The sequence below is a fragment of the Sminthopsis crassicaudata genome, chromosome 4, assembly GCF_048593235.1.
Source record: "Sminthopsis crassicaudata isolate SCR6 chromosome 4, ASM4859323v1, whole genome shotgun sequence".
Taxonomy (NCBI): domain Eukaryota; kingdom Metazoa; phylum Chordata; class Mammalia; order Dasyuromorphia; family Dasyuridae; genus Sminthopsis; species Sminthopsis crassicaudata.
This window is the reverse complement of record NC_133620.1, coordinates 153014713-153030375: the sequence shown is the minus strand read 5'-3', so window position 1 is coordinate 153030375 and position 15663 is coordinate 153014713. Positions and strand designations below refer to the sequence as shown.

At 32.1% G+C, this 15663-nt stretch overlaps 2 protein-coding genes across 2 annotated transcripts in view; one reads left to right on the top strand and one right to left on the bottom strand.

Annotated features, from left to right (window-relative positions):
• GJE1 (gap junction protein epsilon 1) overlaps window positions 1-15663 on the top strand; it is a 202824-nt gene that overhangs the window by 130669 nt on the left and 56492 nt on the right. The window lies entirely within an intron of this gene.
• NMBR (neuromedin B receptor) overlaps window positions 11195-15663 on the bottom strand; it is a 138480-nt gene continuing 134011 nt past the window's right edge. The window contains exon 5 of the mRNA XM_074309677.1: window positions 11195-11762. Coding sequence (XP_074165778.1) covers window positions 11361-11762 — 402 coding nt within the window. The 3' untranslated portion in view covers window positions 11195-11360. The remainder of the gene's footprint in view (window positions 11763-15663) is intronic.

Sequence of the window (15663 nt, the reverse complement as noted above, 5' to 3'; positions counted from 1 at the left end):
AATGAACACATTTTAGCTGCATTATTCTACTCCCTCATAAAGAATATTTGACCTGGAAAATGAGGCCATGAAAAAAAATAGGCTTGTCAATCAATCAAAAAATCAGCAAGAATTAATTGAACACCTTCCAGGAGCAATACATTATGTAAACTCTACCTCAAGGATTTACAATCTAGGCAGGTAGATATGATTAACACATCAAACAATGAAAAAATAAAGCAATAAAATATAATTAGATGCTAATTTTTTTTTGCAACTATTACTGCTTTAGTAGTTAAGAATAGGAGAGATTAGTGTACCCTGAAATAATTGACAAAGGCTTTCTAATAAATGTATCAGACTGTTTTTTAAACTACTGTATTCATTAGGTCATCTCTCTGTTAAAAAAAAATCAGCAATTTTATTGCTTTTTATATAAAGTGTAAACTCCTTTTCCTAAGTGGTTTTTAAGTTTCTTCATAATCTATTTATCTCATCTATACAACCTTAGTTCCCACTACTTTTCAAATTGAACTCTTTACTCTAGTCATTTCAATGACATCCCTATCTCCAGATGATTCCATTTCCATTCCTGTAGACTTTACTCATGTTCTAATCCCAGATCTCTTCCTACAAGGAAATGACAAAAAAAAAAAAAGAAAAAAAAAAGAAGTTTTCTTGGGGTCTCTGGAGGCAGCCTTTGTTTCAATTCAGTAATCACCACAAATATAGCCAGGTGTTAAAATCCAAATCCTTTATTATCTCTTTCAGAGTCTTGAATCCTTTCCCGGGGCCTGGTTAGCTTTCTTAGAAGCCTATCTCTTCTTAATTCTGGGAGCTTAAGCTCCTGCCACCAGTCCCTTGCCTTCTCTCCAAATGTCACAATCCTGTCTAAGGCTCCTAGTTTATATGCTCCATACTGAGTATACATCAATTATTATATCACTAGGATTATATTATATCACAACCTAATTGTTGTAGAATTAAATCAATGCTAAACTAGATTTAATCATATTGTCTCCTCAAATCCACTTAATACCTTGTTTCAAGTTCTGGCCCATGACAGAAAGGAGGAGGGAAAAGAGAAGGAACAGAACAAGAAGAAATAATTATATAGTGTTTTGAACTTTAAAAACTGTTTTACTTACATATCACTTTCAATCCGTAAAAAAAAAAAAAAAAAAAAAAAAAAAAAAAAAAAAGACTATAAGGTAGGAACAATTACTTCCCTCATTTTATATAAAAAGCAACAGAAGCTCAAAAAGGTTAGATTATTTGCTCAGAGTTTTATTGCTAATTTGAGAAGAATTTAAACTCAAATCTTCCTAATTGCAAATACAGCATTCATCATGCTGACTATTTTGTTTTTCCATCCCTCAAGGCCCAGGTTAAACTCCAACTTCTTCAGTGATCTCATGTAGTAAAATAAATAGAATGGATAAAATCCAGTGACATTGGACTCCTTGAAATTCCTTAAATAAGATAATATATGTATCAACTCTGGAAATTTTCTCCAAATCTGGAGATATAGTTTTCTCTATATATTTTTATCTTTATCTTTCATATCAGGAATTTCCTTTATTTCTCTTGGCCTCCTTAATTTCTTTCTAGTTCTAGATAAATTCCAGCCTTGTACAAGAAGCCTATTTTGATATCCTTGATTGTTAGTTGTCTTCTCATAATTAATTATCTCCAAGTTGTCCTTTCTCTGTCTTGTTTATGTGAGTATATTCACTTTATTCTCTATTTCCCCTCTCATCCCCCACATCTTCCTCAAGCAAAACATGAGTGTGTGTATGTATGTATATGTGTGTTTGTGTGTATGTGTGTATAAATACATATATGTATAATTATATATTCTAACTCACCCTCCACACACATATATTTATATGCACACATACATATACCTACATGCATATATACCCACATATATCAAGACACATACATATACATAAACATTTATCTATATATAGATCTGAATCTAAAACAATGTTAATGCAGCTGATATATAATGAAGATTTCTCTCTTGATTGAGTCTTTAAGTATGATTTTGAGATCAATGATTATATCCTAGTTTTTTTCCAATGAATTATATTCCTGATCCTTATTATAGTGTTTGTGTTTATCTCTTATTTCCTATCCATGATAACTTTTTTACTTTAATTCTACTCCTTAACTTGCCTTGATAATATTTAACCTCCCCCCATCCATGTATCCCTCCCTTATCTTCTTCCCCCATCTTTTCCCTCTCCCTTTATCTCATTCCCATTAGTCTACATACCTTACCCCTCCCCTTAATCTAAAAACTCTTCTCCACCCCACCTTATCTTATGTCACAGTGTCCCCTCTATTTTTATCCTTTTCTCATTATTCTATACATTTTCTCCCTTTACCTTAAATCTACACACTCTTCTATAATCCACCATATCCTATTCCCTTCCCTATTTCTTTACAGGTTTTGGAGGGTATGATACCCTTCACAGTATATATGTAGTGTTTCTTACTTAACCCGTTCCATATGTGTATAGGTTTTCAGAAAAATAAGTCCTCCTTCCCCCTATAATACCTCTGCATCTCTTCTTTCTCTGTACCTCACTCATATAGCATTATTATTTTTAGTTTTTCCTAGACAAATTTAATTTTTGAGTCAGATCAGACTCAGCTCTGCCCCAATATTGCTTTTGAGCTATCCAATTACTAATATCAATCTTAAACAGATGATATACATTTTTAAGTAGCAAACACAATTTGTTGAGTCCCTTGAAATTAATCTTTGATGTTGGCTCTTATATGCTAAATTTTCTCTTAAGTTCATATTAGGTTGAAACAAAGTCTGAAAATCTGCAAATTTATTGAATTCCTTTTCTTGTTTGTTTAATGTTACCGTTTGTTTTGCTGGATATAATACTTTTGGTTGCAGACCTAATTTTTTTGATTGGTGATATATATTATCCCAGGACCTGTGAGCTTTTAATGTGACTATTTGTTAAAGACTGTTTTGTGAATTGGAAAAGCATTATACAAATTTAAAATATTAATAATGATACTAAAGGGACATGTCTTTTTTTACATATAAAGGTCTACTTTCATTTCACTGTTATTTATTAATAAATATAAAAGGCATGAAATGGGCAGTGTTCAGAGATATCATTCATTTCACAGATTTGGAGCTAATAATGACAGCCTAAAAATTGAATAAGAGAGTCCATACAGTTTAGTAATTAAAGTCCTGGAACTGGCATTAGCAAGACCTATGTTGAATCCTTCCTCAGACTCAATTAACCTTCCAGAATCTTAGTTTATTTTTCTGTAAAAATGAATGAAAATGTTGGACTCATTGTTCTCTAAGTTCTTTTCCCAACTCTAAATCTGTATATTTGGGAATACCATTAATAAGACACCTTTTTAGATTAGTGCAAATGTTATGACTATGTTTATATAAATGCTCTAATATGTATTTTAAAGTAAAAGTCATCTAAATTTAAATAATGAAGTGAATTTTTTATTCAGATATTTATCATTGTTTATACAATGGAGTAAAATCTTAGAGGTCAAGATTATGCCCAGCCAGAGAGTACATGTTAAACAGGGGGGAAGGGGAATCCATTGGTTCTTTTCTGATAATGATGAAAGCTCAGAACTTTTATTTCAAAATTCCAGACCCATTTGTCTCTCCGTGGATTAACCACAAGTATCTCACCTATGAGTTTAAAGCACATATTCACTTATAAATCAACTTAGTTCCCAGAAATCCAGTGGTAATGAGTTAGGGCTCCACAATTAGGATTGTGTTGTGCTAAGAAGTGCAATTCTGAAAACTATGTACTCCCACAATAATTTCAATGCTTAAAACATAAAGCTACAATGACTTATTTGCATGCAATCACTTTACATATTCATAAAGTCTGCTAAGAAAAATGGCTAAATTATTTCAAGAGATAAATTCCAAGTAAATACTTAAAACAGAAGAAACTGAATGCTAAATTCCATGATAGTTCTTTGCATGCAAGCAAAAACTAACTCAAAGTATAGAAGTAGTTGCATTCTTTTCTTAGAAAATATTGCCTGCTATATCTAAGTTTTATTCAATGAAATCAATTGTGTTTGAAAATAAGTAAGGAGTTCAATTTTTTAATTCCCCTTTGAAGCATACTAGTTTAATATTATTGAATTTTGTTATTTTCTTCTTCATTAGCAATACATTCTGTTACTCAAGTTGTTGTTCTTTAAATACATTTTGTGGTTATTGTCCTTTTTGTTTGTTTGTTTTCTCCTGTAAGATTGGGATTTGGTTGAATGAATAAATAAATTCAATGCCTTAAAGTGAAAATTATAAATCACACTCATAGACTTAAGTTTTAATCCATCAATTATGGACTTTAAATATATAAAAGTCCTTGAAATTGCAATGATTACATAGGAATCATGAATTAGCTGGGGAAATGCATTCATACTCTTAGGATGGTCTATAAACTATCAGGTGAGTCAAAGGCCAGAACTATGCCCAAACTTGAAGGAAGTATGATATTTCAAAGATGAATCACTTTAAGTGGGGGAAGGAAATGCTTCGTCTTCTGGATGAATTCTGGTTCTGACTCTGCAGTCAATTCAAAAACTTGGAATCAGTTGAGAAGATCTACTCACATGCCAATGACCATGTAGATATTTCATCAGTTGCACAAAGTCCATGTTCAGAAAAATGGTCCTGGCCAGTCCACTCCTCTTAAACCAAACAATTCATGTCAACACATATACCATTGTTAAAGCCATAATGTATCAAAGGACTAAAAAAGCCACAAATGAATCACAAAATACTTCTAAGGAGACTCAGACAGTCAAGTGGCAGAACTTCAATTATGATATTGGTGAACATTTTTCTCAGTAATAAAATCACATAGCCTTCAAACGTGAAATAAACTCAGAAATAATGATTCTGGGACATTACAGATTCTGAAATGGATGATAAAGAATGAGCTAATATTTGTATTTAATTCATTTTGAATTAATATCAATTCTGATTCTGACCAATTCTTGCCTAGATTACCAAAGATTATCAAATTTTAACCACAGAAATTTCAAATTTATTCCAATATACCAGAATACTAATTCTTATGAATTTTGAAGCTATGATTTCTTACAAAAATAATAGCTAGCCTTCATTAATACTTTAAAGTTTGCAAAGTTTTTTTTAATTATTGTCATTTTATTCTCACACCCATGAGAAATAGATGCTATTATTATTCTTATTATACAAAAGGCAATATGAGGCAGGCAAAAAGACTTAGGTAAGGTCACAAATCTAGTGTCTGACATAAGTGACCTCAGGTGTTCCTAAATCCAATTTGGTGACATACCTACTGTGCCACTTAAATGGCTAATTAAAGGATTCATGTTGAATCTGAAAAGGTCTTTAAATTCTTTTTTTTTTTTTTTTTTTTTTTTTTTTACTTAGCTAGCTTCTTTAAATTCTAACATTCAAAAAAAGTTCATTATGTTAAGCTGTCTCTTCTTGTGATGAACACTTTAATCTTGTGGACCCTCCCAAAAATTCTCTGTAGTAGACATTTTATTTTGCCATATATCATTTCAAGGGAGCATAAAGCTAGTGTAACTAAAATGTAAAAAGACATAATCTTCAGAAAACTAAAAGTCTCTGAGATGGGCAGGATTAAACTAATTAAATAGTAACAAAAATTAGCCAAGCTATTTCAACATGTTATAGGAAGAAGAGGTAAGATTAATCATTTATAAAACATAGTATTAACTCCAGTCTACAGCCAGAAAATTTAGGGGTGATTGACTTCAAGAATTTTTTTTTATTTTAAATTTTTTAAATGGGATTGTTTTTAATATGAAAATAAGAGATTAAAAACAAGAGTATCTTGAAATTTAATAGAATTCTAATCACAGTAATAGTAGAAAGATTTAAGGTACCCAAAGGATGGAATTTATAAAGCCAAAGGTCAATAGAATTCTATTTTGGCTCAAAACCAAATAACTGTCTAATAGTAAATTATGTTAGCAAAGATAGTTAGGATATACAGTATCTTTAGGGAGTTTTTCAAAAGGAAAAGGACATTATTATAAAATGACTTAAGCAGCTTTGCTTGAAAATACTAATTTTGTTAGTTTTCTCACTGTGCCTTGAGTAAACTTCAAATTTGAAAGATTTTGCTTTTAATTGGTGTAGTTACTGCCCCTATTCCCACTACACTGATTTAAAATAATTATATTCATTATTTGTACATAAGCTTTCTCAGGTCAAGAAGAATGTAGTTTTTAATTTTTAACTCCTTAGCATCCAGTTCAGTGCCTTGCATAGAGTAAGAGCTTAATAAGTGTTTGGTAAATTTAAATGAATTGAAAAATAGGGGATATAAAATTTTGTGTGCATGGTTGGGAAAAGATGATGTATCACAGGAAAAAAAAACAGGCCACTGTTACAAGTATTCATTTTTGTTTCATGTTTCTTAACTTATTCATTTAAAGTCTGAGAGAAAACACATCCTTCTGTACTAGGTAACAGGAAATGCAAGATAATTTCAATATAATTATTACCATTTTACATTAATGTGCTCTCTGAAAAACTATCTAAGGATCTGAAATAGTTCTAATTTTTAAATGTTCTAGATAACTCATTAAGATTAAAGCTAAAATCTCAAACTGATATACAGACACCCACGCAACACTGCACCACTAACATTAATAGACTTTGCATGACTAAAATCCAAAGCATTGCCTTAAAATATCCCCCATTAACTTCACAGCCAGAGCTTATTTAGTTGACAATATGAAGAAAAATGATGCTACTATTGGTAAATCATTGTTTGGATAATTTCTGCAATCAACTGGAAATATTTATTTGATAACTGCCTAACCATTGAATTGAGTAAATTAAACAAAACAAACAACAGTGAAATTAATCAATCATTTGAATTAGAGTTTGAGCTACATGATGTCAGACAGTGGTTTCACCTAATTTCTTAGGTTTTAACCAAGTTCTTTAGAAACCATGAAGACATGGTACCCTTTAGACATAAAGAGAACTTATAAGTGTTGTTAGATTTAATTGTGACAATAGGTTCATATTGGGATCATTTTTGAACATTGTGCCCTATCTCTCTTCTTTCTTCAACTATATTCCAAAAATGGTGAATGTTATAGGAGCAGCTATATATGGCTTCAGGAAGATTTGTTTTCAGTTCCCAATCTTCTTGGATCCTTCTTAGTTGTATGATAGTGGTCAAGTCACTTAACTTCTGCCTGCCTCAGTTTCCTCATCTGTAAAATAGGGATCATAGCATCTATTTTTGTGAGGTTGTTGTGAAGATGAAATGAGACAATATATTTTCATCACTTTACAAACATTATAACACTCCATAAATGCTAGTTATTTGTATTATGAAAATTAAACTGTAAGGTCTCTTTCTTTGGGCTGACATAATGACAAAAATAAATCATCATAAAAGCCAGAGAATTGCACAGATAATTGTCTAGATGGGTAGTAGTAAAGCAGAAATGTTATACTTTAGTCTATATAGGCCTAGAATTAGGAAAACAAGTTCAAATCTAAACTGCTGTGAAATCTTGGATAAGTCATCAAATTTTTATTTGCCTTATTTCCTTAATTGTAAAATGAGGATAATAATAAAAAAAGCATTTACCACCCAAAATAGTTGTGAGGATCAAGTGAGATATTGGCAAAATATTTAGCAGTGCCAATCACATAGTAAACACTATAAAAATGCTAGTTATTATTATTATCCCTCTTTGCGAGTAAAGCCAGATCTATGAATTTGGGAGTTCAGAAGGATATAAATGATTTGATTATCAATAAGACCTTGATTTAATAGTTGCTCTGGAGGTTTTCACTTCCCAGGCTTATCAGTCTGTCAACAAGCATTTAAGTGTTTACTATGTGCCAAGCACTGTTAAACACAGAAATATTAAGGCTACATGGCCAGATAGAAAGCATTATCTCATAACTTCCAATTTAATAAATATAAGCTACAACTAGAAGTACTTATACTTTTGATATATTCCCATTCTCCATGGGCAAATGAATTGGCTCTCTTTCCATATCTGTCTATGAGACAGAAACACAATATGTCATTTCTACAATTGGTATGGCATGGAAAAGAATTTAGTGGTAAATGTACTATCAAAATAACCTTCAAATCTATAGCACACTATAATAAACATATTCCAAAACAATTTCTTTAGTTCTATCTCTTGACAAAAGTGTAGCTATATATAGAATATGCCTCTATTCCATTTCTAATGTGTTTGGTGATATACAGACATAGCCTGATATATCATTTTACAGATTTTTTCCCTTTTATTTATAGACCCACAGGGTTTGTTTCTATGATACTATTATGTGGATGAACTCTATGAACTTATTCTCACTTTTTGTCTTTAAAACAAAGATCAAGAAGAAAGAGTATCTAGAGGATAGATATAAATTTGTCCTAAAATATTCCATCAAATCCAGGAAATATCAAACTTTTAGATATCAATTTAATATTGACCTGCTCCTTTAAGCACAAGTAATTTTTTTCTGTTTTAATGTTTTCAAATAAAATCTCAAGTGCCAAATATGTTTTTACAATATACCAAATTCTCATTTACCTATATTTCTAAGAAGGGAAAACTAGAGGAAATTAATGGAAAAAATCACATTTTCCCATAAAGGGAAGCCTTTAGGAAGAGTATAATCAAGGTTATGACCCAGTTCTATATCACAAAACTTGATTCATTATTTTTCTTTAAAATCCTCAAAACACAGTCAATTTTTAGCTTTAAATATATTGAAAACAAACATGCCAACAAAGAAACCAACTGAAAAGACAGATCAATAACTGAATAGACTGAAAGACAATCAAGTGCAAAAGAAGAAATATGTAATTTTAATATTAGCCAGGTTCTTCTATACTATTAAACATAAACCTATAATGCTGCTATTATTAAATTAGAACTATTGATAACTAACAATGGTGAATGTCAAATACTTAACATGAACTTAACATGCAAGCTGTCTTATTAAGTAGATTCTTTCTATCTTTTTCAAAATTTAACATTGGCTAGTTGTCAGATTAAATAGGAAAAATTATTCAGATACTTTTAACTTAACAGGATTTTGGATATAAGCCATAACATATGTGAATTGAATGATGTGAATTTGGAAGAGAAAGGAGGTTATGTAAAGTCAACAGATGGCTATAAAATGATGATGTTGTCAAGAAGCAAGACTTAATGTTTCACATCATAGCTTAAAATACTGGAATGAAAAATTCTTTAGTAAGAATGAAGGACATTTAATGATGACTGAGAAAACTATATGTGACCAGAAGCTTGCTGGTCTGATCAAGCAAATTTGAAAATGAAAAATGAAAGAAGGAAAAGAAAAGAAAAAAAAAACCTTAGATAAATTATAAACTTGTTCTTACAGGGAATACAAAATATAACCAAAAAAAGGGGGGGGGGATTTGTGTAACATAGTTGAGATTTTTCATTTTTCTTAGAAGAAAATAATCAGTAAGAAGGACAGGAAAAAGCTGATATTTTTAAATGTTTAACAACCTAAAAATAAACAATAAATAAAGTATATTGGAATTTAAGCAGATAAATAAATAATAAATATTCTCATATGTATTATTGAGCCTTGATGGGAAAGAAGTCAGGATAGTAATATGTCAATTTCAGGGATAATTTCGTTTTTGTCTTTGCATTCCACTGCTTAGGAAAGTGTTTGTTATGTACCAGTCACTACTTAATTAATAATTTTTGGATTGAATTTTTTAAACAATAGATCCAATTTAAAAGGTAGTAGAGCAGCATTGTTGTTCAAAGTTTATATCTTTCTAAATTGACAGGGACTTAACATTTAGATAACAATATAAAAAAAGAAAAACAAATTATTTCATGGAAATATAATCTAGACCACCCTGATACTGGAAAAAATGTTCAGTAAATTATTGATAAATACCACAGAACTGGTATAGAAGTCAAATATAGTAGTTCCTCATTTGAAATGTTTGAATAAAATAAAAGTCAATTGCATTTCATCTGATCTCTAGAATCACTAGGTGTTATCATTTGCCCTACCACCCTTGGTATTGTCATATTTACTGCCTAAATAATCTATTTCACTTCTGTGATATCAAAACAGCAATGATTTAAAATGGGTTGACTCAAAGGCAAGGTTTTCTGATTCATAATTGGAGACTGGATCATTTAATTAAAACTAGATCTGTTTTTAAATTTAGGGGAAAAATAAGGCCAATTCCCAAGCATATTATGAGAATATGATATAGTGGATAGCATTCTCAATATGGAATATTAGTTTGAAATATTTATGTGGCCTTGTATAAAGTCATTTAATCTCTCTGGGCCTCAGAAATTGTACTAGATGGCCTCTAAAATCCTTTCTACCTCTAAATCTAGGATCCTATGAGATGTGAATCATAAAACAAATTAAATTTTTTTTAAATCTTTCTTGTTGCTGTTGTTATTGTTCTTGTTCAGAAAGTGACATGAATTGCAGAGCCCCCATAACTATAGTTCTCAGAGAACAAAGTATATTGATTTGATCTTACTCATGGGAACAAATCATCACCAAAGAATTCTATTGTTTAGGATAAATGGTACTAACCATCATGTTATTTCATTGTTTAATAATGAATTGTTGTTATTGTTGTTCACAGTGTTTAAAAAAAAAAAACTCATATCATCTTAGAAGCTGACATTCTAAAATTCAAGGATGCATCTTATGCTGATGCGTTCACTGAATTTTCAATAGCTATTATCACAACTTAGAAGTTGGTTCCAAATTTTGAAATGACTTTCATTTTAAATATATATATATATATATATATATATATATATATATAGTCACCATTTGAAGAAGGTCACAAAGTAAGCATCTGTAAATGTATCTTCTGCTAAAAATGGCAAGTCTCTGAAAAAAAAATCTCAGTATCATGTAATCTCTGTGGAATATCTTAAGCAATATAGAAATTCAGGTCACATTTCTAAGAAAAATATTCTGCAGTCAGTTGTAACAGCTTAAATCCTATGATTTGTAATTTGCAATATATTAAGCTAGGGCATTCTTTGTGTGGGGAGATGCTGGTTGAGAGCACAGAAGATATTTTAGACTGCTTTTCAGTCTTTTTGGGGACAATTCATGTGTCGAATGTAATTAAAGGACTCATTCAAAAGAAAATACTTGTCTTGTTTGTCTTGCCTTTTCTGAGTCAACAGTGATCCTCTAATGAACTAGCTGAAAGAACATAGAAAGGAATTGTTTAGTTCTGCTCAGCTCAGCAAAGATATAGAGAGAGTGGGTTCTTTCAAGATAGTGAATCAAATGACTGGAATCACAGATTCATTTCCTGCTTCATGCTGTGCCCATTCAGGAAGGCAGAATTGGTCACTGTGTTCTTAGCATTGCTTTTCAGAGAAGTCATTCGCACAGCAGAGGAGCTAAGCAGGTAGCTGGTAGATCTCTCCTGGTAGGCCCTCCTCCCACAACAAAGCTGACTATTGAAATGTCTCCTGAAGGTCTCGCTGAGCAGGTAAAGAGCAAATGGGTTGACACAAGAGTTGCAGAAGCTCAACACCCGGGCCACTAAGGTGATGATCATGTGGCCAAGGGATGGATCAATCTCTTTGTAGTTAAAAGATCGATACATGTAGAGCACATGATTTGGAAACCAACAGAGCACAAAGCAGCCTACAAAGACCAGGACAATTTTAGCCAGGCGTTTTCGTGTTTCCATCTGAAAATAGAACAGAAATAATCATTCAGTTGAACAGAATCAAATCATCGCATCTTACCTAATAATCATCGAAATGAGTGAGGTAGACCTCAGTGTGACAATACATCCCAATTACAACAGCCAAACAATAATTTTTCATCAAAGTGGTGCCTGGCATTGCTGTGAAATCTCTTAGTTTAATCACATTCAGCATTGCCTTTACCACTTATATTTGACAGTTTACATACACTGAGATGATAAATCACAAGTAAATGCCTAAACCTTTACATTTCCAACCCACAATCTTTCAAAGCTCCCTTGTGTTTAACTGTTTTTCTTTTTCTTGAGCCTTCAACTATTAGCACAAATTATCTCTGTTTATGTTAAATCTACCCAATTAATGAAACATGAAAACAAAACAAACTTGGGCATTTTTTAGATGCAATAGTAGTCTGAACAGAAAAAATAGAAAAGGCTTTTAAAATAGGAATGATTTTTTAAACCCTTTTTTTTTAACCCTTCCCCTCCCAAACAGACCTCTAAAAATACTATACATTGATGGAACCTTTTAGAGTTTCAAAGCTCTTTCCTCTCAAGAACTTTTGAAATGATAGTATTATTTCTCTATTTTAGAGATAAGAAATCTGAATCTCAAAGAGTTTAAGTGATTTGCCTATAGTTACATGGCATGATGCAGTATAAAGAATGCTGAATTTAGGGCCACAGAACAAGAGGACAAATCCAGGTTCCACCACTTCATGGCTCAGTAAATTTAGGTAATTCACCAATAATCTTTCTAGGTCTCCTCATAAGCAAAATGAAGGTGCTGAACTAAATGACCTCTAAAGTCTCTTCTAGCATAAGTCTATGATTTATGATCTCTTTATTCAAAGTCTACCTTGCTTCCCACAAATAACTAAATATACATTTGTAGATAAATAGATAGATGTATATGTGTGTGTATTTGACCTGTGAAAATTGTAAAGTATCCTACAAGTTTATTTTTTTAATTTCAAAAATTCAAAATGATCTTCCTTTCATTTTTCTCTAATATGCATTTTGAAGGTAATTGATTATTCCCTGTTGGGGCAGGGAGCAGGGGAGAGACAGAGATTGATTGTTTCTTTTGTTTTACTTCTAAATCATTTTCTACCACCAAGTTTCTGACACCTCAATTATATCTGCTTTAGAATTTTGAAATGTGTTTTTAACATAATTGCTATGTAGCAAATTGAAAAAAAAGATACTAGTATCAAGATTTTCCCTTGAGTTACTAGTGGAATATGTGGAATATGTTCAGATCTGTGATTTTATTGGTGTAGGGAAATTCAGGAATGATATTGCCCTTTTCATTTTGGCAACTACTCCTTACATTATCTTAGAGAGTTATCTATAGCACTGAAAGGTCAAAGTGACTTGCCGACAACCAATCTTTGTCAGAAGGAGTATTTGAATACACTTTCCTGACTCTGAGACCAGTTTACTATTCTCAATATCATGTTTCCTTCCAGTTGAAGATGCCAATTTCAAAATTGTGCTTTTGTTGCCTATTTCAATTACAAATTACATCAAAATTTGGAGACATCAGCACCTCTGATCCAAGTAAATATTTCAAAAATACCAACTCTGTCTCACAAATCTTTTGCTCAGAAATTATTACTTCAATTTCAATCCCTATCTCTCTGACTTCTTTGATTTAAAATTTGATGGTAAAGTTACTAGAACTATCTGGTAGTTCTGCTTAGACAAAAAGAAAAAAGAAAAAGAAAGGAAGGAAGGAAGGAAGGAAGGAAGGAAGGAAGGAAGGAAGGAAGGAAGGAAGGAAGGAAGGAAGGAAGGAAGGAAGGAAGGAAGGAAGGAAGGAAGGAAGGAAGGAAGGAAGGAAGGAAGGAAGGAAGGAAGGAAGGAAGGAAGGAAGGAAGGAAGGAAGGAAGGAAAGGAAGGAAGGAAGGAAGGAAGGAAGGAAGGAAGGAAGGAAGGAAGGAAGGAAGGAAGGAAGGAAGGAAGGAAGGAAGGAAGGAAGGAAGGAAGGAAGGAAGGAAGGAAGGAAGGAAGGAAGGAAGGAAGGAAGAAAGGAAGGAAGGAAGGAAGGAAGGAAGGAAGGAAAGGAAGGAAAGGAAGGAAGGAAGGAAGGAAGGAAGGAAGGAAAGGAAGGAAAGGAAGGAAGGAAGGAAGGAAGGAAGGAAGGAAGGAAGGAAGGAAGGAAGGAAGGAAGGAAGAACATTATTACCACCCACTCCAGTCATATCTAACATGTCATTCAAAATGACCAGAAGCTTCATGAGTTCTGGACTGATACAACTATTCCTGATGGTGGAGTGATGCCTAACATTCATTCCACACTACTTCTCTGGAAGAGTACTCAAGATCTATCACATGTAAAATCTACTTTCTCCCAAGAGGTCTAATGATCTAATAGAGAAGAAGAAAACAGGGAAACCTGCATGCTCATAGTGCTTGCTCTGGTGTTAATAATGCCCTCCTCTCCCATATTACTCTGTCCTTCCCTTGTGTTTTCATTGTCTTCAGAATAAAGTAATAATATAGAATAATAGGAGGGGAATTGACATATAGAAATGATTGAATTGAGCACTCTTAATTGTTGATGGGCAATCTTAACATCAGTATCTTATCTTCCCAGGTATATTGTAATATTCTTTGGAAAGAAATCATGCCTCCAATTTCGTTGTATTTCTCAGACTCTATTATGATGCCTTCACTCGTAGTAGACTCTCAAGAAAAATTTTCTTACTAGTCAGCTGATTTGGTTGGCAAATACACGGTCTATGACTTTGAGACAACTAGTTGTATATCTTCTTGGGCACCAAAAAGAAGAATTGCCTAAATTAGGAAAGAAGTTCTATAAACAAGGGATCTCCATATAGAATACCCTATTCGGGGGATATACAATTTGAAGTCAATGAGTTGTGAGTTTTGTTGGCAAGAATTTGCAAACTGCTCATCTAACTTGTCGTTGTATAAAAGAGACAAGTTCCTCTACTAGGCAAACATAAGGCAGAAAAAAGAGACAATATAGTAAAGAAGAAAGAGTACAGGGTTTGAATCTTAGCTCTCAGTCTCCTCTTTAAAGTGAAAATAACAATATTTGTATTGCCCACATCAAAGTTATTATTTTAAAAATCATAATAATGTTATTTAGGATAATAGAGTAAAAAGTTAATTAATGATAGTTTTCCCTTTATGCCAGATCGGGTTGGAAAAATATAATTCAAATGGATACTTTGTTTATATAGTACCAAATACCTATATGTTGAAAAGCATTATGTGATTGTATGAAATAAAATATTCACTTTTCAATCAGAAAATTAATATCATTGAGACCCAGCATTAAAAAAAGGTTATGATCAAAACCCTTACTTGAAAAACCAAATTTGGATATACTATTTTAGTAGTAGTACCTAAATCCTCATCTATATTTCCTTTCATTTACATGTATTGTACTTAATTCAAAGGAATTTATAAAACATTATCTTATAATCTAAATTAATTTAATTCTTCCCTCCACAAGGGACAGAGATAATTTTCCCCACTATGGAAAACAATAGAGGATTTCTCTCTCCTGATTTACACATAAGGATGCCTTCCCCTGATCTCCAGTAGTAATATTTTGGTTCCCTCTTTTTTTTTAATGAAAAAAATCAATATGATTTGTTCCTATTGGTAATGCTCTTAATGATGAAGTGATCTGGACTTAAATTTTTTTTACTACGGAAATTCAGGGCCAACTCTAAGCAAAATTGTGTAGTAGTCAAAGTTCAACTTCAGCCCCTTTCCACCTCCTGGCACTTACTTCTCCTTGATGGTTCTGCATTTTCATATTACCTTCAGGCTGCTTAGCAACTCACATAATATCATCAGACTTATGTCTCCTTTCCCAGGCAGCATCCATCTCCTGAAATTA